At 40.0% G+C, this 21,720-nt stretch overlaps 1 protein-coding gene across 3 annotated transcripts; it reads right to left on the bottom strand.

Annotated features, from left to right (window-relative positions):
• Positions 1-3,756: 3,756 nt before the first annotated feature.
• LOC121987938 (protein STAY-GREEN, chloroplastic-like) lies at positions 3,757-4,983 on the bottom strand. Of its 3 annotated transcripts, none has more exons than XM_042541641.1 (3): positions 4,692-4,983; positions 4,407-4,587; positions 3,757-4,333 (listed from the first exon to the last, which is right to left on the bottom strand). In XM_042541641.1, the coding sequence occupies exons 1-3, from the start codon at positions 4,962-4,964 to the stop codon at positions 3,915-3,917; spliced, it is 873 nt and encodes a 290-aa protein (XP_042397575.1). In that variant the 5' UTR covers positions 4,965-4,983; the 3' UTR covers positions 3,757-3,914. The 3 variants fall into 3 exon arrangements, with proteins under 3 accessions (XP_042397575.1, XP_042397578.1, XP_042397577.1); XM_042541644.1 differs by having other exon boundaries at positions 3,757-4,327; positions 4,411-4,587; positions 4,692-4,982; XM_042541643.1 differs by having other exon boundaries at positions 4,411-4,587; positions 4,692-4,981.
• Positions 4,984-21,720: the final 16,737 nt, after the last annotated feature.

Below are 21,720 nucleotides of genomic sequence, written 5' to 3'. Positions count from 1 at the left end.
AGTAAAGCTGACGTAGCTCTCTGTCTTAACTGATGATCCTTTTTCCTGCAACCACAAGTTGTCAGTACCAAGCCGGGAGGGGGTTCCTGGCGACGACCCTCCGATGCCCAAGTCACACACCGGCAAATAAAGATAGGATCAGAAAGAAAGTGAGGAATAGTGTCTCCCAGAGACGTATCTTGCGTACCTCCGCGGAGGGCGATCTCCCTTCTTATATAGAGTTTCGCTGGGTAGACTGCACGCTTCCCGAGCGAACACGCTTTCCCAAGCTTTCCCCTAAAAGCTAGCATCGAGAAGGTATCCCTGTCACCTTACCATAACGAGGCGGGCATATCTCTGCAGAGGCGACTGAAACTTCTCCCGTACGATTCTCTGTTTTGCCGTTCGATTTTCTGTCCCTCTGCGCCGCCCATCGGTGGCACTAACCCCCACAAGGATGTAGGCACATATCTCCTCCTATCTTTATTTGCCGGTGTGTGACTTGGGCATCGGAGGGCCGTCGCCGGGAACCCCCTCCCGACTTGGCACTGACGTCTTGTGGTTGCAGGAAAAAGGATCATCAGTGTTCGACGGAGAGCTACCTCAGCGTTACTTCCCGACTATCATCTCCTCAACTTCGGGGCAGCATCAAATGACAATGTAAATGATCGATTAATGATCATTACTTACTGAGCCGTGAAACGCCAGCGTTTCACTCGTCCGTTTAGATCCTGCATTAATCTCACTTTAATGCATCTGTTACACAAGCAGCAAAATGGAACGTGGCAATGTTGGTTGTTCCACTTGGACAATTTTTTACCCCGATCGGTCCGGTATTCGACGCGCACAGGTCGTGCCCGCACAAGAGTCAACATGATTCAGTGTAATATGGGCCTTGAATTTGCACCCCCTGCACACCCATGTGAGAGAGAGTCTCTCTCCATGTATTTAATCACATCATCAAAATATGTAAATCAATATAAACTAATCAATTTACCTTAAAACTCCTAATATGAATTTAAAATCCTAGTTACAACAATCTCTTTTTTTCTTCAACTTTTCTCTATTCACATTATCCAGTACTTATAAGCTGGTTAACTTCAAGTGCATTATTAAAAGTTTGGTGTAAATAACATGGTGCAAACAATGCCATAATATACAACAAGTGATATGGTGTCGTCTATCTTATATGCTCGACATGATTAGACATGCAGTACAGGACCAGTCACCTAACTCGTTTAAGTTGCAGTTTATTTTTTAAATGAGTTTGATAATATCTAGATGACTCAAATGTAAATTACAAAAATAAATTAAATTTATCAATCTTTTTAATGGCTTAATTCATTTTAAATATTAGACCTACATTAGCTTGGTTCTATTATATGTTATCAAATAAACTTTATACAAAGTTTGGCTCGGTTTACTTAACAAGCATGAACAAATAAAAATTTATTTTTGCTAATTTAAAATAAAATAAGCAAAAGTCAAAAAGTGTTGTTTTTTATTGGAACGGGAACGGTTAAAAGGAGGTTTGTTTTTCTCATTCCGTGTATATTTTACTTTTTAAAATTCTCCTTTTGGTTAATGTTATTACATGTAATTATAGCCGCTGCTACCACTACACAATTATAGTTCATATTAATTTGTAGCTGTAACAATATAATACTGACTACTATGGATTAAAATTAATTATCTATGTTATAATAATTATGATTTATAATTTACTATAATATGATATTGACCAGAGATAAAGAATTTATATTACAAGAATTATGAATTATAATTACAATAACACAGTGTTATTAATATTGATCAGAGTTAAAATGTTGATATAACATAATATTAATTAGTATGGATAAGAAATGAAATGTTCATATTGTAACAATAATAATTCATAGTTACTATAATATAATTTATTAGTATTAATTAAAGTTGAAGTATTTAAGTTAAATAACTATGAATTATATCTATTGATATAGTTTATATGTGTTGATCAGAGTTGAAGTGTATTGAGATTACAATTAGAGTTTTAAATTAAAAATACATAGAAAAGATAATGGATTAAAAGATTAAAGATAGTTTTATTAATATGAGATCTTTTAAGTAGAACCCAAAAATAAATCTACACACTTAAAGTAGACAATATTATACTATTATAGAAATATGTGAATTATTTTGATCCTAACAAGTGGTATTAGAATACGGCTACTCTTCATCAGATTAACAGTCGAAAGAAGCACGAATCAAAGCCATGATCGAGACCGAATGTCATATGGGGTGACCTTGAACAAAGGAGGTGAGGTATCATACCATTGTAGAGATATATAATTTTTTTTTTGTCCTAATAAGTAGTATTATAGCAAGATTGTTCTTCATCGGACTAATTGTCGGAAAAAACATGAGTCAGAGCCATGGTCAAGAATGACATCACCAACAATCCCCCCTTCAATCCAACTGGCATTAGGACTTCCTTGCCTAGGATTCTTACATAGTATTTGGTCCTCTTGATTCAAAGATGAGAAACTCTCCATAATAGTATGATATTATCTACTTTGAGAATAATTCTCATGATTTTATTTGTGGGCTCTACCCAAAAAGCATCGTACCAATGGAGATATCTTTCTTTTATAAACTCATAATATTTTATATGTATTTTCAATATGAGACTATGTTTGTAACCTTCTAACTCCATAGAAACATGGCAAGAGTGATTAGATGGTTAAAAGATGATGATCTTTTATTTGAGAAAAGAATGATTGAGAATACAATTAGAATCTCATGTTGAAAATAATTTAAAATAATCATAATTTAAAATATCAAAGATATCTTAATTTGTATGAAACATTTTATGTAGCACAAAAAAAAATAAATTTATAAAATCTTAATTATAAAATGGATAATATTATACTATTATAGATATATAAAAAATTATTTTAATAATAATAATAATAATAATAAGAGCAGGTGTTCATATTGCAGCAAATATAAACCTATGAACTGTAACTACTACAGCAATACCAAAAATATATTAACGTGCGTTTGAGACATCAATTGAAAATAAATGCATGGAAAAAAATAGTCCTTTAACGATTCCAATAAAAAAAAATACCCTTATAAATGTTGCCCAAATAAAATTTGGTTAACTCTATCCAGCAAGAATCAACAATTTTAAAATTGAACATATTCTTACATCGACAATGGAATTAGAATAATTGCTAATGCCATTTACCTTTTTATTCAAAAGCAGAATGACATAAAATAAGTTGAGGAAAAAAAAACATCTATGATTTTATGTGAAGGATATAAACTACGTTGTTAAACACTGGAAAGACATTAATATTGAATTTTTATTAATAAAGTGGAGCTAAATAATACATTATTATGATTATCTATTTTATTATCTATTAAAAATAATAAAATAATTGATGAGGCGGTAAGGAAGAACCTAGTTGGCATGAGTCAATTGCTATGGAATAGGTCAAAGTCAAGGCGATCAACACGAGGAAAGTGGATCATCGGTCGATCGAAGAGGTCAAGAGCCTACCTAACATGAGTCAATTAATTGGCAAGGAGTAGATCAAAGTCAAAACATGCTAAGGACTTCTTCCTTGATTTTAATTTTATTTTGTAGAGAACAAGGTCTTCATCGAATCAGCAAGATTATCATCTTCCCGATTTTCTAGCTTCGTACTTTCGCACATATCAATAATATTTACCAAGTTATTAAACTTTTAAAACATTTGATATGAATTCATATGATATGGACGGACCTTAATATAAAAAAATATTTTTCTATTTTTATAATAGATTACATTTCATATTATAAATATATTTTACCCAATTATTGATAAATCATTAGAGAAAGATACGCGGGCGCATAATAAATCTAAAGGGACGACGACGCATAATATTTCTAACACTGCCACGTGATCAAGCTATACGGAGGGAATCAGCACTCGCACTCCGGCCCCCACCGCTGCAGTCGTTCCTCCGGCGGTCACTCCGACGCCGGAGGCGGCGTCGACGACGGTGGCCCCGATGACGCGGCTTCCCTGAGCGGCCCCCAGCACTCGACGCGGTCGAACTCGGGGAGGTTGGAGTGGAAGTAGACCCACACGGCGGCTTCCTCCAGCTCCGGGCGGCTGCCGAACAGCGCGCCGTCGCCGTGGACGAACGCCTTCAGCACCATCGGCAGCTCCCTGCGGAAGATGCTGCGGCGGAGCCCCGCGATCGGGGCCAGCAGGGCGTGGCCGCCGCTGACGTGGCAGTGCACGTGCAGCGACCTCCTCCCCTGCACCTCCTCCCACTCCGCCACCACCTCGTCCCTCTGCAACCTGTTGTACCACCCCTGCAACTGCACCAAAACCAGATCGCACATCATTCACCGACAGCCATACGATCGATTGACCGATTGATCGAGATCGTACGTGCCTGCGCGCTGTTGACGGTGGCGGAGATGGCGAGGGTGATCGTGGAGGTGACGTCGCTGTGAGTGAGCGTGTAGGTCCTGGGGAGCTTCCCCGGCTGCTCCTCCTCCTCCTCCGTCCCCAAGAAGAGCACCTTCAGCTTCGACGCCTCGAAGATCGAACGCCCAAACAGCCTCGCGACCTGAAATAAACGTACACCTCGTTTAATTTATTTCCGGTCATCGATCGCCGGCGGACTTCAAAAGTTTCAGCTGAAAACAGAGCAAGCAGGAAAAGAAGGCCTACCGGAGCTATTGATCTCTTTCCTTTTCTCTGCCTACTGAAGACTAACAAGGAGCTCTTCTGCTGCTGCTGCTGCTGCTGCTGCTTCAGTTGTACAGGTTGCAGAAACATGGCGGCTGCGAATCCCATCCTGGAAGAAGGAGAAGTAATATTCTCCGATATCGTTGGAAGTGGAGGCAAATCAAACGCAAGGGGCAAGTGCCTCGCATTTAACAAATCGTCGAACGAATGGGCGTTCCTTCTTGGGAAAAAAAAACTCCCCCTTTTTGTAATCATTAAGATGGCACTCGTCTTTATTTTAATTTTTATGAATACTACAGCTCACCGCTGAATCCCCTTCAAAGACAAATCGAGTAATCCGGTTCACTGTTTTTGTTTTTGTTTTTGTTTTTTTATTTTTACCAAAAGATAGTTCATAATATAATTACGGTCGAATGAGGCTGCTATTTAATCACAATTAATTGTAATTCATTAGTAGATTTATCTTTCCATCTAAATTATAATTTGGATCGAGATGGACGACCGAAGATTACCCAGTGGCCACCCCTCGCTTGTCGCACGACAATCCGACCGTCTATCCTGATCCAAATTATAATCTGGATGAAAAGGTGAATCCGAAAAAGGATCGCAACTAATTACGACCAAATCACGATAGTGATCTGATCACAATTACATTATGGGTCATCTCCTGGTTTACAAAAAATGGATTAGAAAATCCTTGCTCCTCTAAATGACATTCGATATTATTATCAACTAATTCCTAATCGAACACTAAATCGATCGATTTATTATATAAACAAGGCAAGTTTTACTGTAACAGCTACCAAACTAACTATTATAATATTGTAACAGTTACGATTTCATAACTACTATAATACGGACTTATTTTGTTTGATAATATTCATGTTGTAGCAACCTATAAAATTATAGTTATAACTACGATTGTAACTACAGTTTTGTAGCTATTACAATATAAACTTATCATGTTCATAAAATTAGCTTATTGATTTATAATTTAATGCACATGAGCTATGATTTTATAGTTGCTACTGTAGTTATAACAGCTATAATTTCATAATTGCTACAACACAGACTTATCTTATTCAACAATATTCACGTTGTAATAGTTACAATTTCGTAGCAGTTACAATGCAAATAATTACAACACAGACTTATCTTGTTTATACAATTGACTGGCCGATTTAGAATTTAATGTGTGTAAGCTACAATTTCGCAATGGACAATATCATACAATTGTGGAGATATCTAAATTCTTTTCGATCCTACAATTGGTATCAGAGATGATTGTTCAAGAAGCTGCTCGAGACTTGCTTTTATAGCATGCTGGAGGCGCCTCCAGTGCCATCCAATGCGCATCCAAAGAGTCGATTCAGCCGCGTAGATCAGCGCAGACTTCTTCTGCGCTTATCCTGCTCAAGGCGCCTTCATGACAATCCAAGGCACCTTCAATCCCAGCTCTGAGACGCCTCCACATCCAACCAAGGCACCTTCAGCTCCTCTTCGCGGACTCCATCTGGCTTGCACCCGAGGCGCCTCCAAGCTCCATGGAGGTACCTCTGACACTGTTCATCCGAGGCTAAGTGTGCTTCTTTGTTCCTGCAAACTGTGTTAGTCCCAAACACAAACCCTGCAAAACAAAGTTAGCACAGAAATAATATGATAGATATAATTGACAGTCATCGGACTGTCCAGGTCTGACTTCGGATTTTCAACCGGAAATCCTAGGTCGACCCGACGCCTATTGTTCCCTCTACGGGGAATACGTCCTCACCTACTCCACTCAGGAGATTTACCTGTTGCCAGCCAGTCTTTTACCTGGTTCGCGACACCAGGACTTTCCACCTAGGGTTAACCCCCCAGGACTTTTGCCTGAAGCTCTCGACCCGCCAAGACTTTCCGCATAGGGTTACCACCCCCTATGACCTAGGGTTACCAGCTCCTAGAGGTTTCCACTTGCCTAACCGCAGCTAGGACTTTCCTGAAACCCTCAATTAAGTACGTTAGATCACAAAACAACTTAACTTTGAATTTGGTTGCCATAATCAAAAAGGGAGAGATTGTTGGTGCGGAAATGGCAAAGGAATTCAAAGTTAAGTTGTTTTGTGATCTAACGTACTTAATTGAGAGTTTCAAGAAAGTCCTAGCTGCGGTTAGGCAAATGGAAAATCCTACGAGGTAGTAACCCTAGGTCATAGGGGGTGGTAACCCTATGCGGTAAGTCTTGGCGGGTCGAGAGCTTCAGGAAAAAATCCTAGGGGGGGTAACCCTAGGTGGAAAGTCCTGGTGTCGCGAACCAGGTGAAAGACTGAACTAGCCGGGAAGCGGAAGTCCAACAGAAAGTCCGGAAGTTTCGAACGCTGAGCAAAAGTCCAGTCGATCTTGAGGATCGCACTGGCACCAGGTAAATCTCCTGAGTGGAGTAGGTAAGGACGCGTTCCCCGTAGAGGGAATAGTAGGCGTCGGGCCGACCTAGGGTTTCCGGTTGGAAATCCGAAGTCAGACCCGGACAATCCGATGACTATCAATTATATCTATCATATTGTTTCTGTGCTAACTTTGTTTTGCAGGGTATGTGTTTGGGACTAACACAGTTTACAGGAACAAAGAAGCACACTTAGCCTCGGATGAACAGTGTCAGATGCGCCTCCATGGAGCTTGGAGGCACCTCGGGTGCAAGCCAGATAGAATCCGCGAAGAGGAGCTGAAGGCACCTTGGTTGGGTGTGGAGGCGCCTCAGAGCTGGGATTGAAGGCGCCTTGGACTGTCATGAAGGCGCCTTGAGCAGGATAAGCGCAGAAGAAGTCTGCACTGATCTACGCGGCTGAATCGGCTCTTTGGAGGCACCTTGGATGGCACTGGAGGCGCCTCCAGCATGCTATAAAAGCAGGTCTCGAGCAGCTTCTTGAACAATCATCTCTGAAACCAATTGTAGGATCGAAAAGAATTTAGATATCTCCACAATAGTATGATATTGTCCACTTTAAGCCTAAACCCTCATGGTTTTGCTCTTGGGCTCTCCCCAAAAGGCCTCATGCCAATGGAGATATCTTTTCTTTTATAAATCCATGATTTTTTCCATGTGTTTTTAATGTGGGACTATGTTTACAACCTTGTAACCCCAACAATCCTCCTCTCAAACAAAGGACCACAGACTTCCCACGTCCGATCCTCGACCCACCAGGTCTTCCTGCCCCTCGGTCCACCCGACCTACTAGGACTTCCTTGCCTAGCCGCAACTAGGACTTCCTGTCTGGTCCTCTTGATCTGAAGATAGAAACCCCCCTTTCTTTGTTCAAGGTCAATATTGTACCAACATGGCTCAATCAGACCATAGCTCTTGTGCACAGTCGATGATTAAACCTTATGGCGGTCCAGACTCTGATACTAATTGTAGGATCAAAAAGAATTTAGATATCTCCACAATAGTATGATATTGTCCACTTTGGGCCTAAACCCTCATGGTTTTACTCTTGAGCTCTCCCCAAAAGACCTCATGTCAATCGAGATATCTTTTCTCTTATAAACCCATAATCTTTTCGATGTATTTTCAATGTGAGACTATATTTATAATCTTACAACCCAACAACTTATAACAATTATAATTTTATAATTACTACTCTTATACAACAATATTCATATTATAATAATTATGAAATTATAACGACTATAGTTATCATATAATAATAAAATCATAATTACTACCATATTATAGTAACTAATATTTTATTGTTGTTACATAAACTAATATTTTATAATTGTTACAAAGTACACTTATCATGTTCATATCACCCGTCAAACGGTAAAAGCTATTACACCTAATATAATATTGTTATAGTATTTATAACAACTATCTAAGTAGTTTATGTAACCTGTACAGTGGCTAATAGAATTTTAAAGGAATTTTGATAGAGTTTAAATAATTTTAAGTAAATTATAAAAATATTTAGATATAATAATATTATATGTATAATAATTTTGATCTGAAATATCATATTTTATTCGTAATAATTATGAAGTAGATAATATAATAACCTTGAAAATAAAAAAAATAAAAAATAAAATATATGATAAGAAATTCATTTGATAATTTTTATTAAAAAAACAATCATTCTACAATAATGTTAAATGTGGGGACTTATTATTTATTTTTTTTGCCCAATTGCAAGTATCATGGTTTCAGATCGTGTCGTCTACTTGCTTCGTTAGCTGGCGTTCTACTGTGGCACGTGTTTAACGAGAGGTCGGGAATGAAACAGGTGGAACAGCTACGTGGACGGGTTTATTGCGCGCACGTGTTCAATGCGTCGGCGTGGATTTTGGGTTGCTGGATTCGTGGAGGATCCAGGGGCAGATGGTCGGAGCGGCGACGAGTTTTATTGAGTTTGGCTTTGCTTTGGTGGACTTCCACCAGAAATTGAAAAAAAAAATTGCTAAAATGCATAATTTTTTATAGTTTATCATCATGGAAATCGAAGCAAATTTAAAATATTTTGATAATTTATGGTTATAGTAGTAGAAGGCTAGAACCAAATTTAGATGTGTACAATAAGGTTTTAATGCGATTCAAAGAATTTGTTTTTCTATTTTTAGAAGTGATGATAGAAATGGTCCGGATGACACCTCTACAGCGCCCCATCCACGTCAAATATATGTTTTTTCTTTCAAAATTACTCTTATTTTAGCGTTGTTATTACATAATTATAATTTCATAATTACTTTAAAATAGACACTTCAACTATAATTATGACAATTATAATTACTTCAAAATAGACACTTCAACTATGATCATCATTAATAATACTACCGCTATAGTTCATAACAATTATAATAGGAACACTTAATCTCTAGCCAATATAATATTATAGAAACACTTTAACTCTTATCTATACTAACACTTTATCTCTAATATTCTTATTGATCAACACGGATCAAAATAACTAGAAATCAAAACTGATATTTTATTTTTTATCAACATAAGTTAACATTACGGTGTAATGACTTCTTATCAACATAAGTTAACATTATGGTATAATGACTTCGGTCGCCGTAACAACTAAAACGGTATAGTTGTACCAATTAAAAAAATCCTAACTACAATAATTATATAGCAACTACGAGAAATAACTACTATAATTACATAGCAGTTATGATTAAGCTGCTACAATAATAACATAAAAAATAATAGTTTAAAAAATAAAAATATATTTGATAATGTCAGAAAATCATAGAAATGGTAAGTTGAGGATATGGCTATTGCGTTGATTGAATATAAACTCTGCTCCGTTTTACAACACAAGAAATGTCAGTGCTCATCTAGGGAAGGAGTCTCCGGTGTTGACCCTCCGATGCTCAAGTCAATCACCGGAAAGAGGAAAAAGACGGAACAACAACAAACACAGGCTTAAATAGTGAATAACACGTACCTTCATCGGTGTATGAATCTTCTTTATATAGTGTCCTGGTAAGCGACGTGCATGCTTCTCGAGGCATTAGCACGTTCTCCAATTGGTCGTTGACACGTTTTCCAATTTATCCTATAAAAGGACCTGTCAAAAAGTACCTCTGACATCATACCTTAATAGAACATGCATATCCCTGACAAGACAGTAGAAGCTTCCGTCGTACGATCCACCTGTTGACCATGCCGCGTGTCAACGACACTATCTCCCAAAAAGATATTGAGAGATATGACAATGATCCCACTGTTCGGTTGAGCAGGATGACTGATCAGCTGGGACTCCTTCGATCGATCGGTCTCTGCTGTTCTTCCTTATGGTGATTGAGTATAGTAGCTTGTTATCGCTCGACCGGACTAACGTTCCAGTCGTCCCAACGGTTCTATGCTGGGTGACGAGCGCCTCATGATCTTGGATGTACGGGCGTTCTGCTTGGACCATCCCTTTGTCGGTCGGAAGCTTTACGCCTGATCGACCATTGTCGTAGATCTCCGCTCGACCCACTTTTGGTGAGCTCGTTGGTCCTTTAGCGTTGGTCTCCTTGACTTTGATATCCACATCAGCTGTTATCTCTATCCTTTGACCCACACTTAGCGGGCCCCTCTTTATCACCATATCACAATCCTTCCCCTCAAGTCTAGTCGAAGAAGGCTGCAAGTTAGACTGACTGAACAAGTACTGCATCGGATGACCTCAAATCGGATGCTCTCTGAGCTTTGGATGTCGGTCGGCTCATATCTTCTAATCGTTGTTCGACTTTAGTTTATTAACTTGAGCCCAAGCGCGGTTCGGATATACTAAGCGTCGAAATTCTATCACCGACCAACCATTCCTCTCTCTGTCCCGAGCTTTCATAAGTCCGGTGGTGGATCGGTCGCTCGGTATCATATTAAGATATCTGTGCTGATCAGGAGTGTTGACGCCTGCACTTAGCAAAATTTTCCATTTTTCTGTGCTTTCTCGGACGAGCGCTCGTTCATAGTGGTTGACGTCATCTAAATTTCTGAAAAACTGTGCAAATCTTTCGATCATTATGGCCAAGCACGCGGTCATGCCTTTTAATTAAGTCTCATTAATGCTCTCTTGTGGTCGACTATCATGTGTCCTACCTTCTGATGTTGCACGCTTGACGTGATAGGTGAATATCCACTAGTAATGTAACAAGCGTCTTTTCAAATTCCACTGCCAGATTTCATCCTAATTTTGCACAACCCTTGATCGGACGGTTCTGGGCAATCGACCGTGAGGTTTATAAACCTTCATTTGCTCGCCGTCATCATTGCCTTGCGTTTTCATCTTCGAGCACTCTCAGCGACGCTTCTCCTCCTCATTTTCGCCGGCGACTTTTCTCAGTAAGGTCCTCTCTTCCTTTCGTTGGATTCATGTTTTGCTTCTTCTCGCTTTCCTTGTTTTCGATGGCTAGTTCTCCGTAACCGCCTGTGCTCTTCCCCGGGCTGTGGTACACTTCCACCGCGTCCAAATTTAATGGGGACGAGATAGATCAGATGAAATCTACCTACCATTTCCCCGACGATTATCAAATAGTCATTCCCTCTGCATATGACTAGCCCCATGAGCCTCGAGCCTCCAGCCAGCTTCCTGCCCTTCTTTAAGGACCAGGTTTGCATCAATCTCCAATTTCCCGTTCATCCTTTCTTTTCTGTCGTCTGTAAATATTTTCCTATATCCCTGCACCAACTGGTTTCGAACTCTTTTAGGTTGTTGTGCAGTGTAATAGTATTGTTCTGCCTGCACGACATCACTTTAAAGTCTTGGGTTTTCCATTACTTTTATTATCCTAAATTATCCGAGCCTGACACCTTTTTATTCCAAGCCCGAGTGGACTCAGTCTTCTTTGACAAAATGTCGACCTCTAATAAACACGGGAGGAAACACTATTTCTTTATTCGCTTTCTTGTTCGGCCAGACTTCCTAACCGACTGGCAAATGGAAATGATGCAACCACCATCACTCAGGACATATCGAAGTCGATCGTATTATCTCCATGCAGCCTCCAGTTTGACCGGTCAGAAATATCACATCCACCGGTTGCTGCTGGAGAGCATCCTATACGTGTTTGGACTGAGCCCGAGCTGCACGCAGCTGCCATCCAACCTAGGTATGTTACTTCTCATATTTGAATCTAACTGTTTTTTCTTCCTTTTTGTAGACCAAATCATGCCGAGGGCATGTCTGGCCGGCAAGACCAAGCTTGCGGATGCAGAAATCAACGTTGTGGGCATGACCGAGCTGGAGAGTCGCGACCTATAGCCGATCACCCACTTTGACGATCCGCTCGGTGAGGCGGGAGAGACACATGCGCCGGCCAGCAAAGGCAGAGTGAGTCAGACAACGGCTAGCGGAGCCGCGGCCGCTACAGCTGAACTACCTCCCGAATAGCCTTCCATGTTGTCGATTGCGGTGGCCTCAGAGTCAGCTACCTTCGGAGAGCCTCTAATACGACGCAAGAGGCACCGCGGGGAAGTTTCCTCCCGCTCCGCCACTTCCGCCCTACAAACCCCAACCCATACCGATTCTCGCCCATCATCTGAGCGGGGTGAGACATCAACGCTTGCTCTTCTCGAGCAAGGAGCCGCGACGCTCAATATTGTTAAACTCCGGAGTGATTTTGATGTGGTTAACCAAGTTCAGTTAGGTCATGTTGTATTTGATCCTTGTGTTTAAGTGCGTAGGAGCTTAGAAATACAAGAAGTCGAGCGGAAGACACAGCTAGCAAGAAGGGTGACACAGGAAAAGAGCCGACGGGCTCTGTGCATCCGAGGGACGAAATGTTATGAAAGAGTATACCGGTGTACGAGAAGAACATGCGCGACGTTCACGGGGCGAGAAGCCGAGAAGGAAGTCTACTCGAGGAGAATGTTGGAAAATGAGTCCGGGTGAGACCAATTCCGAATGAACAAAACCACCTAGACGATCGGAGCAGCGAAAGAACAAACAGAGCTACTGAAGACGCCTCCAATAACTCGTCCAAATCTGCTAGAGGCGCCCTCGCACCTTTCTAGTGGAAGGCGCCTTCAATCTCTTGAAGGCACCTTCGAGTCTTTATAGAAGGCGCCTTCAACTACTTGAAGACGTCTTAGACTGAGCAAAAGCAACCATTGGCGAATACAAAACATTATCTTCGCTTGCCTCACTGGAGGCGCCTTCCAATTTCGGATAAGATTTTCTAAGGATTATAAAAAGACCCTGAGACTAAGAAATAGACAACAACTTCTGTATGCGTTTCCTAACAACTTTTTGAGCGTTCAAAGTGTGTAAAAGATTTTTTCGCCTTCAACGAAGGAGATCTGCTAGTGCTTTCAACGCCTTGGATTAGCAACCACTTAAGTTGTAACCAAATAAACCTCTGGTCTTTTACCCATTCTTTATTTTATTAGTTGTTCATTTATTGTTATTATAATTGTGCTATCGTACTGCTAATCTATTTTGAAAGAACAAGGAGGGTTTTTCTATTTCATCTTATACAGGCAATTAACTCCCCTCTTGTCAGCCTCCGCTACGACAACACATACTTCAATATCATCCGATCGGACGTCTTCGTTGTCTGGGCTACTTGTTGGGACCGAAACGTAGCTAGAGGGGGAGGGGGGGGGGGGGGGGAATAGCTCGTCGCGTGCTTCGTGGTTGGCATTGCTTGTTTCTTCAAAGATGTGCAGCGGAAATGTACAAGAAACAAAATACAACGCTAACAAATGGATTTTACTTGGTATCCACCTCACAAGAGGTGACTAATCCAAGGATCCACACACTCACGCACCCTCCACTATGAAACACACTCCTCTACGGTAACTACCGAAGGCGGAGAAGCCTTTACAAACTCTCAATACAAGAAGAAAGGAAAGGATATGAAATACAAGCAAAAACTTACAATAAACCCTAACCCTAACTTCTCTTCTTGCTTTTGATCCGCCTCTTGACTTGGAAGAACCTCCAAAAGTCTTCAAGAACTGGCGATCTAAACTTGAGAGAGAGTTGTGGAGTCGTTGGTGAAGATCGGAGATGAATCGTGTAAGCACTACTGAAGGAAACGCTCGCCTGCAGCTAAATAGGACGTCAATGGTCGGATCCCGATCGATTGGATTGCTCCCAATCGATCGGGGATGCTTTGGATCGATCAACCGATCGATCCAGAGTGCCTCTGTGCTCTCTGGAATAGCCTAGATCGATCGGCTGATCGATCCAGGGCTTATCGCGCACAAACAGCAGCTCCTAATAGATCCATTGATCGATTGGGACCACTGGATCGATCCAAAGGGGTTATGTTCGTGGGGACTCACCCGATCGATCAGCTGATCGATTGGGCATGATCCAATCGATCGGCTGATCGATCCAGATCTGCTGGATCAATCGGCTGTTCAATCCAGATCTTGGTTTTTGCCCAAAAGCAAGTCCAAAGCCCCCTAAACTAACATCCAGTCAACCATGACTTGTTGGTACATAAAACCTAGCATCCGGTCACCCTTGACCAGCTAGAACTCTCTCACCAAGTGTCTGGTCAATCCCTTTGACCCACTTGGACTTTTCTCCTCTTGCCAAGTATCCGGTCAATCTCTTTGACCTACTTAGACTTTCACCAGATGTCTGGTCAATCTTGACCCATCTAGATTTCCCCGTGCCTGGCTTCACTCACCAGGACTTCCCTTCTTCCTAGCTTCACTCACCAGGACTTTTACCTGGCTTCACTCACCAGGATTTTCCTTCTGCCTAGCTTTACTCACTAGGACTTTCACCTAGCTTCACTCACCAGGATTTCCCTTCTGCCTAGCTTCACTCACTAGGTCTTCTCATCTGCCTGGCTTCACTCACCAGGACTTTCACCTAGCTTCACTCACTAGGATTTTCAGTCAAGTATCCAATCAACCTTGACCTACTTGACTCTCCTTCACAATCTCCCCACATGAACAATTGCATCAAACATCGAAACCAAATCATCAAGACTCGAGCTTGACTCACTTCAAGCCCAGTCAAACAGGTCAACCTTGACCTAGGGAATATTACACCAACAATCTCCCCCTTTTTGATGTTTGACAATACCACTTGTAAGTTAGAATAATCCCAAAGCCTAAACCTCCTTCATGCCACTAGGTAATGAAGGCATAAGTTAAACCCTTCATTCTCCTCCTTAGATGGCAAACTCCCTCTAGGTAATGAAATCCTAACTTAAACCCTTCATTCTTCCCCTATTGGCACACATCAACAACATGCTCCATCCTTGGGCACACATCAACAAATTCACTTGTTGAAAAATCTCCCTTTTGAGACTCTCCCCTTTAAGACTCTCCCCCTGAAGAGTTGTTCATCGTTGTTCACAACTTCACTTGTTGTGATCAACACGATAATGAAAGTCTCATACCCTTCATTATCTTTAACCCTACATTCTCCCATAAATGTAATCAAATGCCCATCCGTGAGCTTTTTTAACCTAAACTACTTGAACAATGAGTATATCCACTCCCCATTAAAGTTTAAACGCTCAACCTTGAGCATGTTCTGAAAAGAAGGTTAACCACCTTCCAAGGTTCATGAAAAAGTAATTTTCATGTCTTTAAAGAGTCTCTCCCCTTAAAGGCATGGTGGTAACTGTTGGTGCAAGTTGCACTAGAATCAAACCTGAGTTTTGATGTTGTCAAAGGTTCCAAGTTAAGTCTTGTTGTGATCTAACAAGTTGATTGAGTGTACAGGATGTCTACTTAATTGGAAAAGTCCTAGCTGGAAGCTAGGCAGAAAAGTCTTAGCAGATCGTGGAACCCAGGTGCAAGTCCAAGCAGGTCAAGGGGACCCAATGCTTGACGGTGTGATCGAGAAGTCTGGAGGACTGAAGATCAAAAGAAAAGTCCTGGGAGCCGATCAAGGCTGGGTGAAAAGTCCAAACTGGATCTGGAGGATCAAAGTTTGGCAGGTAGGTTGAGGTAAGCAAACTGGAGGAGCGATAGTGAGGTCGGGATCCCAGAGGGAACAACCTTAGGTCGCTGATCCAACTGAAGAAACCGGGAAGGTTTCAAAGTTAAGATCAAGACAGTTCTACTGTCTTTTATATTACTCATGCATTATAATATTATTGTGCTAACCTTTATGTTGCAGGATGTTTTTGTTCTAATACTATTTTGCAGGTCAGGCTTGATTGGTCGACCGAACCAGAGGAACAGTCGACCAAAACAGAAGTTATCAAAGCAGTGTTTCAGATCAGACCAAAACAGATTGAGGGCGATCGAAGTTTGATCGATCGACTGAACAATAAGATCGGTCGACCAAACCTTGGTGACTCAGCACAGCCAGTACATCAGACACGATCAGCAAGCAAAGGAAAGAAGGGCTGATTGGTCGACCGAACAAGAGGATCGGTCGACCGATCCAATCAACATTAAACGCGCATTAATTCAAGATTCTGGCAGACTTCGACGAACAAGGTAAAAGATTGTTCGGTCGACCGATAAAAGGGTTCGGTCGACCGAACCATTGAAGGCCAGTTAATGCAGAATTTACGAGCCAGCGTCAGACCCCAGCTGTGGGTGATCGGAGCTGGTTCGGTCAACCGAACAGAGGGATCGGTCGACCGAACCTCAGTGCACCTATAAATTGAGGCTCGAGGTCAGATGCCAAGTACAACTTTTCTGATTACAAGTTACTGCTCTGCAAGCGACTCATCTTCATCAATACAACAAGCTGCGTCATTCGAAAGCACCGACCTACGCTAAATCTTCGATTCATTTGTCGGTATATATATATATTCTGTTTTCACTTAATTGCAAATAAGATAGTAGACTTGTTACTATCTTATCCTATTGTATCTGTACGATCTGCTTCTCTCCGAGGACTTCGGAGAGAAGAGTTTTAGTGTTTTGCCCATCGGTGCGGTCAAGGACCGTGGGCCTTCGAGTATGAGTCGAGCCAGGCTCCGAACGAAGTAAACAAACTGTCTCTATTTACTTTCCACTGTGCACGACTTTGAATTCCAAGAAACGATTAGCTTTAAAAGAATGCGATATTCACCCCCCCCTCTATCGCGCTACTCGATCCTATCAATTGGTATCAGAGCCAAGTTAGCTCTGAAATTTCTTAATCGATTTTCAAAGCAACTTTTAATAATCTTTTCTTTTCATTATTTTTTATTTTTCAAGCACTACTAATCCCAAGACAAAAGTCTTGGAAATACTTTTTCTTTTTGATCTTTGCAAGGATGTCGAACTCATATCAAGAAGGCTATAGCATGGTTCGACCTCCACTATTAAAATGAGAGAATTTTAGTTACTGGAAGAATATAATGGAGTGTTACTTGAAGTCCGACATCGAGCTCTGGTTCACAATTTTGAAAGGATATACTCCCCCAATGAAGGATGGAACTGTTGGACCCCGTGGTAGTTTTGATGTGATCAACCAAGTTGGTTAGGTCCTGCTGTGTTTGATCCCTGTGTCTAAGTGCGCAGGAGCTTAGGAGCGCAGGAAGTCGAGCGGAAGACGCAGCTAGCGAGAAGGACGGCACGGGAAGGGAGCTGACGGGCTCGGTGCGTCCGAAGGATGAGAGAGTTGCGGAAGAGTACTCCGGTGGGCGTGAAGAGCGTGCGCGGCGTTCGAGAGACGTTAAGCCGGGTCGGAAGGCTGCTCGAGGAGAAGGCCGGGAATTGGGTTCGGGTGAGCCCTATTCCGGTTGGCCGCAATCACCCAAAAAAACGGAGCATCGGAAGCTGAAGAAACCAGGCTGAAAAGTAGGCTGCCAGCTTGGAGGCGCCTCCAGCAGGCTTGGAGGCGCCTCCATCATGAAGGCGCCTTCAACAGGTCAAAGTGACCGTTCTGCGCGCGGATAAAGTTTTATCCACTAACTCCCATGGAGGCGCCTTGGACCCTCATTGGAGGCGCCTTGGAGCCTCGGGATAGGATTTCCAGGACCTATATAAAGACCCCTGGAGCTAGGAATTGAAGAACAACTCAAGCAATCAACTGTGTAGTATTTCCTAGCAATAGTTCTGAGCTTCCAAAGTGTAAAAGGCTTCTCCGCCTTCAGAGAAGGAGAATTTTTCTACTGCGCTTTTTCTACTGCCCTGGATTAACAACCTCCTTGGTTGTAACCAGGTTAAAATCCTGATCTTCTCTGTATTTCTTTATTTAGTTTTTATTGCTTTATTAATTTATCACTATTGCACTAATTGAGTTGAAAGTACGAGGAGGGTATAGTTACTTTTTGTTTTCAGCAATTCACCCCCCTCTTGCTGGTCTCCGCTGCACCAACAGGAACAACAATAGAACCAGAAGAATGGACTCCCCAAATGATCAAGAAGGCACAACTGAACTACAAGGCGATCAACACCATTTAGTGCGGACTTACGATGGAGGAGTTGAACCGAGTTGGTCCCTACGACAACACCAAAGACTTGTGGGACTCACTAGTCAAATTACACGAAGGAACCAACGACTCGAAGGTAAACAAACGGGATCTTCTTCTAAATAATTTACTTAATATAAAAATGCTTCCTGGAGAGACGACCTCGCAACTACACGCTCGACTAAAGGACATCCTCAACGGTCTTCACCTGATTGGACACGAACTCGAAAATCACGATAAGATAAGGTACGCTCTAAACGCTTTTCCGAGGAATCCTTTGTGGGCATCAATTGTAGATGCGTACAAAGTTTCCAAAGATTTTTCAATTCTTAAATTAGATGAATTGTTTTGCGAGCTAGAATTACACGAGCAATCTAACATGAGCCATGTCGAGAAAGGAGTTGCTTTGTATGTAGGTTCAAGCAAAGAGACAAAATCAAAAATGAAGATCGAGTCTGAAAGCGAGTCAGACCCAGACTCAACAAATGAAGAAGAACTAGTCAACATGGTCCGAAGATTATTGACCAAGAAAAAGTTCAGAAGAAATACCAAAAAGACTCCATCGAACCAGACCCAAAACAAATCAGAAATGATTTGTTATGGATGCAACAAAAATGGACATTTCAAAAAGGAATGCCCAAATCGGAAAGAAGAACGACCCAAATCGACAAGACGGAAGAAGGCACTTCAAGCGACTTGGGACGAAACCTCTTCCGACGAATCCGACACGGAACAAACAAAGCACTCAAGTCATCTTGCATTTATGGCAAGAAATGAAGATTCCGACTCCGAGTCCGAGGACGAGTACGATTCCGAGAGAAGCACCGGATCGAAAGATCCGAATATGGTAACGATTTATTCAAAGTTAAATTTACTTAAAATAGTTAAATGCTTGTTTAAAAAATTAGCAAAATCGGAAAAATAAAATAACTTATTACTTAAGGAAATAAACCACCTTAAGCAACAAGTTAGCTTGAGTGACTCGACTAACCAAGTTCAAGTCGGAACTTCGACTCAAGTTGAAAAACTCGAGGAAGAAAATTCCGATTTGAAAGGACAAGTCGAGCGACTCAAGAAAACTTTTGAAAGGTTCGAAATGGGATCCAAGTGTCTAAATATGGTACTTGGATCGCAACGAGCCGTGTACAACAAATCGGGGCTTGGCTATAAACCGAACAAAACAAACAAATCGTACATATCTCTAATCAGTCAAAATGTTAGAAGTCAAGCCCAAACATGGGTTCAAACAAAACACTTAACCAAACCAATCAAACCAAACCACTACTTGGTCCCTAAGAGTCAAATCCATTACTTAGATAGACCTTATCTAAGCTATGACTCAGGGGGAGCAATTAGAAATTCAATCCAACCAACTTAATAAAAACAAACTCAATACTTAGGATTAGGATTATTAGAACGGTTAGATGAAAAAGGTTTACCAAACCCTATAACATAGCACCGGAATGGATTGGGATGATAGTACGTCAAGGAAACTTTGTCGAAGGCATGTCTAGGTTGAATATGGAATTCTACCTGGTGCACTAGACTTAGTGGATCTGACCGAAGCTACCCCAGTCAAACATGGGATAGTTAGACCAAAATTTAATATTAAGTTTTTTGGACAGAAACAGTTTGGAAAGTCTTCAACAAGTGGTCTAATGATATTCAAGTAGGTCATATGCCTCGCCACTGAACTGAAACTTATCCTTAGGACGCCTTCTTGATTATCCAAAGCTAAGTTTGAATCTAACATGGGTTCAATAACCTCTTTTAAATTAATTTAATAAAATTTAATTTTAATTCAAACAAAATTTAATTTTAATTCAAACAAAATTATTTTAAACTTAATTTATAACTTAAAATTATTATTTATTTAAAAGAAACAAAATTATTTTAAAATCTTAAAAATTATTTTAAACTTATTAAAAATTAATTTAAACTTAATTTATAACTTAAAATTATTATTTATTTAAAAGAAACAAAATTATTTTAAAATCTTAAAAATTATTTTAAACTTATTAAAAATTAATTTAAACTTAATTTATAACTTAAAATTATTATTTATTTAAAAACAAAAAATAAAATTATTTTAAAATCTTAAAATTATTTTAAACTTATTAAAAATTATTTTAAACTTATTAAAAATTATTTTAAACTTATTAAAAATGGTTTTAAACTCATTTTAAAACTTATTCACTTTACTTGATTCGAACAATAAATAATACATACTAAATTCATGTAAATCAATTAAAGTTCAAAACTACTTATTTAATCCTTTAACCACACTTTGGTCTCATCCTACGTTTTGTAGAATTCCAAAGCTCTGGATAAATGGATTTTGGATAGCGGATGTTCCAGACACATGACTGGGGATCAACACAAATTTACCAACATTGAATTCAAAAATTTAGGGTCTGTTGCCTTTGGAAACAATGGCAAATTAAAGGTAATCGGTACAGGTGAAATTCAATTACAGTCAAACATTTCGATTAAAAAGGTTTTACTTGTTGAACATTTTAATTATAATTTACTTAGTATAAGTCAACTTTGTGATTCAGGTTTTATGGTTCAATTTTTGTCTTCTAAATGCTTAATAAGTTACAATGACTCAACTAGTGTTTTACTGAGAGGTTTTAGAGACAAAAATATATACTCCATTCATCTACCTAAAACAATATCTAAATGTCTTCTAGCAAATAATGATGAAACTTGGTTATGACATAGGAGATTAGCTCATACTAACCTTAGAAATTTATTAAAATTAAGCAAAAATAGTTTAGTTAAAGGTTTGCCAAAATTAGGAAATCCATTAAATAAATTTTGTAATTCCTGTCAACAAGGTAAACAAATTAAATCAACTCATAAACTTACAAATCAAAATAGAACAAATAAAATATTTGAACTAATACATTTGGATTTATTTGATTCTCATGGAATAAAATCTTTTAATGGAAATCTATATTGTTTAGTAATCATTGATGACTACTCTAGATATACTTGGGTTAAATTTTTATCTAACAAAAATGAAACCTTTGAAACATTCAAGTATTTTTGTAAACAAGTAGAAAATGATAGAAATATTAAAATAAAAAGGATAAGAAGTGATAATGGAGGAGAATTCAGAAATCATAATTTTAATAATTTTTGTTTAGAAAATGGTTATCACCATGAGTTTTCATGCCCCAAAACACCACAACAAAATGGCTTAGTAGAACAT

Source organism: Zingiber officinale, chromosome 5B (assembly GCF_018446385.1).
Source record: "Zingiber officinale cultivar Zhangliang chromosome 5B, Zo_v1.1, whole genome shotgun sequence".
NCBI lineage: Eukaryota > Viridiplantae > Streptophyta > Magnoliopsida > Zingiberales > Zingiberaceae > Zingiber > Zingiber officinale.
The sequence above is the reverse complement of the archived record's forward strand: the minus strand, read 5'-3'. Positions and strand labels throughout refer to the sequence as shown.